Source organism: Limulus polyphemus, unplaced genomic scaffold, assembly GCF_000517525.1.
Source record: "Limulus polyphemus unplaced genomic scaffold, Limulus_polyphemus-2.1.2 Scaffold257, whole genome shotgun sequence".
In the NCBI taxonomy this organism is placed as follows: domain Eukaryota; kingdom Metazoa; phylum Arthropoda; class Merostomata; order Xiphosura; family Limulidae; genus Limulus; species Limulus polyphemus.
Window position 1 is genome coordinate 395,077 of NW_013665867.1, and position 7,847 is coordinate 402,923.

General features: G+C 31.4%; 1 protein-coding gene across 3 annotated transcripts in view; it reads right to left on the reverse strand.

The window, feature by feature from the left end:
* Positions 1-7,847, reverse strand: part of LOC106478873 (SRSF protein kinase 3-like) — a 73,021-nt gene that overhangs the window by 34,055 nt on the left and 31,119 nt on the right. For all 3 annotated transcript variants that reach the window (XM_022382555.1, XM_022382553.1, XM_022382554.1), the window contains one exon: positions 2,921-3,030. In XM_022382555.1, the coding sequence (XP_022238263.1) occupies positions 2,921-3,030 (110 nt within the window). The remainder of the gene's footprint in view (positions 1-2,920; positions 3,031-7,847) is intronic.

Sequence of the window (7,847 nt, forward strand, 5' to 3'; positions counted from 1 at the left end):
ATGGATATCATTTTCGGATTCAGCATACAGGAATTACTATAAAACGTAAACATTTAAATATAATAAAACCATCACAGTCCTGTGTTACTGGTAATTTCAGTTAACTTTAAGAGTTACTTTAACTCCTTTATCTAAAGATCAAAATATCACCAGAGGCAAACCATTTCGCATATTAAAATAAATCATCCAATTGGTTAATCAAATAGGAACAAATTTAATGCCCGGATCACATGAAACAAAGACATTTTGTCATTAGGTAGAAAGAAAAACAGATCTATTTACTTTAAACTTTCAGTAACAACAACCTACTAAGGAATGAGTTATGCTGCAATGACAACGTAACAAGAAATGAGTTAAGCTGTTTAGTTATTAGCAACTGGTACACAAGATGACTTTCTATAAAGCCAAAACAGCTGTATACAGTTTGAAATGAAAATACAATTCCAGAATTATTGTACTTTTATGAATTTCAGTAACTTTATTAAATACAAACTATCATGTTTAAAGTAAACTTCTGATGAACAAAAATAAATTAAAAGACGGCTGAATAATTGTGTAGATTTCAAATAATAGTGATAAATGAACCACAGGAAAGGATATAAAAAGTACAATTTACTTACATGTACATCAAACTCTCAAAGTGCAACCATGAGCAACATCAAGATGAATGAAACTAAGAAATTATTAATTTTATCATGAACTTAAAACTTTAATAAAAAAACATTTGGATAAAAACACCTTAAAAACAGACTTATTCTTGAAACAACACTCAAAACCTTCCTTTTGAATAGTTAAGACCACCTAAACATTGACAAAATAAGCAAAATAAGAGATTTCATGATTGTAGACAAAATCTAAATTTGCCCATTTGTTCTAGAGCATTCATTAGAAACCACCGTGTGAAAGCTGAAAGGGTCCCGATTTTGCTGTTGCATATCCCTACTCGGGTTTGCTGTCTCCATGGATTTCCATGACTATATTTCAGCAAGTTTTTAACACTGGATGACTACCATGGTAGATTTTCCTACTCAGATGATGGTGGTGATTCTTTCTACTGTTTCTTATAGTTAGCTGAAGTCGAGAGTGATATTCGGTATTTATTACCACTGCATATAGCACTATTTCATATAGCTATTGCTATTTTTATATAGTTAGTGTTAAGGTAGTGGAGATAAGTGTTACTGATTATTGACAACTTACGCTGTGTCACTGTTGTCCATTTTGGCATGCATTATTTGTGTCGCCTTATTCTAACAAACACTTGTGTACAGCAGACTGTTGAAAAACATATATGTGTCATGTAGACCTAACAAGGTAAGCATGTTACTGCATTTGTTTACATTGCATTAATCTGTGTTGTATCATCTTAGAAGAAACACTATTCCATTCTGATGAGATTGCTTTGTTGCTGTTCATTTTTTGTTACATTACACTGTGACTCTGATGAAAGCCAGTTATTAAATCTGTGATGATACAATCTTTGCCTTTAAGATGATCCTTTGAGAACAACTTTACTTTTTATTTGTTGTAGTTGCATACCAGTATATGTGTTTATTCTTTGTTGTACATTTGTTATTTATTTTCAGTAGGTTCAGTTTGGTAGTTGGGTGTAAAACAAAAAAGCCAGCGCAGCAGTAAACTGCTGAAAAAGATGTAAAATTCAACTGAATGCATATGCACGTATATAGCTTAAAATTTGTTCTTCATAAATGGACATAAAAAACTTAAAGAAGATTAGTAAAAATGGTTAATTTAAAAAGGGGACTAGGGATCATCAAAAAAGTAAAGAAACAAGTTTAATCAAAATACAAAGATTATACTTTGAAGCCTGCAACTAGTCTCAAAACGAAGTAAATTAACTAGGCTACAAATAGTATCCACATTATTTTCTCAAGCTACAAACCCCAATTTTGATTCTATGTCTACAGTACTTATCCATTTTTGTGGAGCCAAAATAAGGACTTGTAGCTTGAGAAAATAATGAAGACATTATTTCCAACCTTGTTTGTATACATTTTTTTTAGAGTCTCTAGTTGTAGGCTTAAAAATATAATCTTTGCATTTTGATTCAACTTGTTTCTGTACTTTTTTGATGGTCCCTATTCCTCCCTTTTTAAATTAAAATTTTTTTACTAATCTTGTTGAATATATTTTGAATTAATAAGTTATGTGATGGAAAACATAATTTATCTTAAATAATGTGTTAATACCACATACAAAAGACTGACTTGATTAGTATCGTAAAGTGATTGGTAGTGTAACATGTAGCATTGGAATATCTTAAGCTATGTGATTTATAGAGCTGGGTGATTACCTATGGAGATCATTTATATTGATTAGTGTCATGTAAAATAATTGAATAATTCAAATTATGATTAAACAGATTAATGTCATGACACTAATCAAAATCGTATTCTGATTATTATGGTTTTGATTATTTCAACTATCCAAAATATCAAAATATTGCCATTAGGGTTTTTCATTATTATTTTTGATTAATTCAAGGTTGTTCAGTTCAGTTGATTAGTGTCACGACTCACAAAAACAGTCAATTAATCAAAATTAGTGTTTCCAAACATTGCTATTTTGGATTTGTTCTACTATCCAAGTCTCCATGGGAGTACAATAAATTAATTGAATGTAATAAATTAATGAGCCTGACATTAATTAATAAATTTTTTAATGCGATACTAATCAATGTAATTGATATTCATAGGTTATTGATTATATCAATTAATTGAGTTAATCACTCAGCTCTAACCACGTGATCAAGCTTTTATAGATTAACAAATCTGAACTAACACATTCTATGCAATATTGTTGTTTATGTACTAGCCTAGAAACAGCTAGCAATTCCTATGCATAATTAAACTACTGTAGTTTTACAGATTATGCTTGTAATTAACTATAATATTCAGACCTTTACAATAATCTTTAGGATCTTCTTGTTCATCATCATCTGACCCTAAGATTTCTTCTTCATCCTCTTCTTCGTATAATGGTTCTGATGTTGACAACTGGTGTTCAGGTCTATAAAAAAATACACAAAAATTAGATATAGAGTAGTCATCACCTGTGTAGATTTGTTCAGCTATGTGATCTACACATATATTCATGGTAAGTACATTAATACATTATTTCACTTGTTTTACTCTATTAAAGCATGTCTACAAAAAATAATTACACTCTTTGAATGCATAAAAGTTCTAGTTCAAAACTAACTTGTTCGCTACACAGTTATCTGTTTACATTTTCAGTGCACAATTTGCATGTATTATAACAAGAAATATTCCATAAGATATGAGGAAGGAGACCTAAACTTACAATTCATATGAAAACCTAACAGCTTTCCATCTTACAATTTGAAATAATCAAGAAATAAAACCTATCTAACCAATATCATTTTCTTGACATCTTCTGTTCATTTTATTATTTTTGTGAAAAGCTAAACAAGGCATATCTGCACTAGCCATCCCTAGTACTGAAGTGATAGACTAGAGGGAAAATAACCCTTCAACAACACTCACAGCCAACTCTCAGGCTACTCTTGTCCGACTGAAAAATGAGATTTAATTATCACTTTCATGATGCACTCAAAATGCAGAGTTTGTTTGCAAGGCAATGGGATGAGTATCATAAACCTTCAAATTAACAGCCTAGGCATGCTAACTAACTCATAAGCCATGGCCAACCAGACATCTTCTATGTCAAGTTATAATTGCTCTCAAAAAGCTTTTTTTTTCTCCATGCATGTAAATTTACAAAGCAATAACAAGTGATTGCCAAAAAGCACCATCTGCAATATATAGCTTAGCCTTCCTTTAGTGAAGCTCAAGATAACAGCTAGATGTTATGATATAATTAAGGTAATTTGTTATAAGTTATAGCCTTTCCTCTTGTTATCTTTACTTTAGAAAGGTAATCAAGGAGTCATAAACACCTATAGTGATTAATAATACAGATCAGGACTTATTTTTCTTATTTGTGGCAAAACAGTATCAAGTAGTTTCAATGTTGTAACAAAACAATCATTTATCTTTGGGTAGAAACATGATGAATTAGTAGTATGATCAAATAACATATTAAAATGTAGTTTAAATTTAAATTCAATACACCTGAAAATTTCTCAAGTTAAAAAAAAAATAACTAAAATTGTGTGCAGACAAACACATTTGTTTAAAAATTGTTGACACACTTTTACATGCAATTTTCTTTTGAAAATTATAATAAAACTATTTTAAAAACTTTCTGTATACACCACACTCTATTTGCAGTTGTTCTATCTTTTAAAACGTACACAAAATATTTTCAAAATAAGTATTGATGTATACAATACAATCTGCACAGTATGAACCAATTAATATTAATTCACATGATAAGGTTTGCAAAATAACAGTTACTAGTTGAATCACACAAGATTATTCAAACAACCCATGGTGGAATGGGATCTTGTTATTTCCTTTTACACGGTCTCCCCTTCACTCTATATGATCTAGAAAATATCCATTTGAAAACTTTTTTGTGTGTGTGTGTGCAAACCCGCAAGAATTTACCGTTTCAACAGATACCTTTCAAGTTACGTGGATGCAACCGCTACGTGTAACTGTTAACCGAATCAAATGAAACATGATTTATGTAAAACAGGTGGCTGCACACAAATAATATACTGGAGAAAGTTTCGTTTTTTGTATTGATTTGATTTCAGTCTTCCCGATCTCGTCTAGACATCTGGCGAGACGAACGTCGCATGGGTTAATTTTCAAATAATTATTCTAATACTTAAACAGAAACATCTTTCAATTACTATCAAGTAACGTAGGCCTTAAATCTATAAAGTCATCCCGTATGACCAAATAACAGACAAGAAAAGCACGTTTACTGCACACAACATTAGGACACGTGGTTTGTTTTTCGATTTCACGAAGAAATTCACATTGTTACAAGTTATATGCACCACAAAAACGCTGCTTTAGAAATCTTGTAACAATATTATTTAACCTCGTCTTCACTTTATACTACAAATAAAGCAGAAGTTTTTGCAAAATCTCGGGAGATAAGATATTTAGGCAAGTTAATAAATAACCAATATGTTTTATATACATTTATTTATTTACAATGCACACTGTGGTAGAGCTAATATTGCATATTTTCCTCATAATACAGCTAACTTTCACCATTACCCCTGAACGTCCGAGTTACTTAGTATTTCACTACCATTTAATTAGCACGTGCTACATCTTCATCTACAAAATACAGTTGTTGCTTGCTATGTTTGGTTTTGAAGCGGCCGAAAGTTAAACCGATATTTGATATTCATGACATTTCCATGCAAATGTTACTCTATATAGTAAAACATTAACGAGATTTCAATGAAAAGTGTAGCATTCTAGGGGCTTACATAGTCAAATTTCATCATTTTCCAGCTGCTCTTCAGTTATTTCTATGGGGCTATAAAAACCATAATAAATGGAAAATTCGCATGCGAATATCTATCCGTTTGAATCAGAAAAAGTGACATTAGTATGCAAAATCTATATGAATAGTACAAACTGGTGATTTTCAAACATTATAACTCTTCTCTACACTGATATTCACAGAAGAAAAAAAAACAAGAAAAGAAGTAACTTTGTTAAAGGGTTTTATAGTCGAATTTAATCATTTTGAAGGCGCCATAAAAAATATCATAAAATTAACATTTGCCACAAAAGCGGGTATATATTTTGAAACATTCAGTTCGAGAAAAATTTTGGAATTTAAATGTAAAATACTGGTACCTGATGAATGATAGGCGATTTTCAGCCGCGGCATAGCGGCTCACAGATCGGTTCCAAGGTTTTTTTTCCCCCCAAGTTCAAAGATTTAGCTCATAGCTCCTTCATCTCTTGACCGATTCGAGATATAATTACAGTTTTGGACTTAGAAGGTCAAACCCTTTCTATTGATGTATTTGATCACGCCCAAAGTCTCATAGATTAATTTACTCTAATCTTGCCTAAAATAATTTCAATTTGAGGGTAGGCTGGTAGAAATTCTGATGAGTAATAAAATCGAATCGAGTATACGCGCGCCCCACGCTTGGTATTGCTGGCGCACAACAATGTAGCTAATAAAATGGGTTTAAAAACCAAAGTCTCATAGATTAATTTACTCTAATTCTGCCTAAAAGAATTTCAAGTACCGAGGTTATTGAGGATTCCCTCTTGTTTTTACTTTTCGAAAAAAATGGGGATAGCTTCTTATAATTCCAAATGCTTTTCAGGTGCATATAAGCATAAGAGTTTCACATTTTCTCAAAAGCTTGTGAAACCTTGGGCTGTTTTCTATGTATAAAAAAAACATATTTATTACATTATTAGGGGGGGGGGGGAACAGCCCAGTGCGTTCATTTGACGATATAAGTAAATAATATGGCCCTTTTTATGACATTTAGATATGGCACTTTAAGACAGTTGACGAGCGTTAAGAAAATTTCAAATGTTCAAAACCCTCTACAAAGTCACGTTTTTTTTGTGAGTGTGACAAAATATTTTTGCATACGAATATCACCCTTCAGATATTTTTTATAATATTTGCAGAAACTAAAAATAGGTAGAGAGTATTCAAAGTGATGCAATTGGACTTTTAACTTCCATAACAAAGTTACGTTTTTCTTCTGCGAATGCCACCAATTTCTACTAACCTGAGAGACTAACCTGCATGTTGAAGAGACGAATATATGTACTGGATACATATTGTATCTCTAAAGGAGTAACTTTGAAAATCACGAAATTCGACTATTAAAGACCCTAAAACGTTACACTTTTTCACCGCGAATGTCAGTTGTGTTTGACATTTGGAGGGACACTCGAATGCCAATGTTACAAATATAAACTTAACTTCAGGCCGCTTAATTTCGAAGTGTTTCAATCAAACAGCTGCATTTGGTCGATATATTCAAAGTGGCTAACTTCCCCTAGAAAAACACAAGCACAGTCTTCTAATATCCAACTAGTAATAAAAATTCAATCTTTAAAACACAACCTAATTAATAGCGCACTCATACTGAACAAAATTAATACAATTTTCTAAACTTGGTTTTCGAGCATAACAAAGCAAGGAAACTTCCAAGACATTACGAGTGCAAGCATTTTCAGCTTCTACTATTGACTGGTTTTCATTTTAAACAATAAAGTAGATTTGTTTTCGGGTAAAAATAAGTTATTTGACAGAAACAGTTTCTACGAACTAAGTAATAATAAACATTAGACATTTTCATATAAAACCTTCAGGCTAATCCCTAAGTATATCCTACACAATGATTTACGCGAAACCAGGCTATTAAAAAAACATTTCTTTAGTGCTTAAATTAAAAGCCACTGAAACAATACTAGACGAAAAAAGTAATATTTATAAAAAGGTAACAATGTCTTCCTTTATAAGCTAGGACTAATAAACTAATTAACATTAGTTTTGTTCATAGCAACCTGTCTAATATCAGAACTAAAATTATATAATTACTAATATGTATAGCTAGTTAAATATGTTCAAACTATATTATCTACAATGATTAGAACAGATGTTTTCATCAGTTGGGTATCTTTCCTATTAAGTATATTTTAGGACGTAATATCTCGCGAAGTTCGTCTAGGACTAAGTTTAAGTTAGTCCTAAGTCCATATACTATGCCAACAATGCAGAGTAATCATTACCATGAATGGAAGTCTTTCAAATATAAACTTCCAAGTGAGGATGCATAAACGAATAAGTAAACAAGTGACTAAATACGCCACATGACTGATATATACACCTGGAAAAAAGTTAAGCACCCCCGTGTTTTTTTCAAGTGATTCAGATTCGACGTTCTTGTG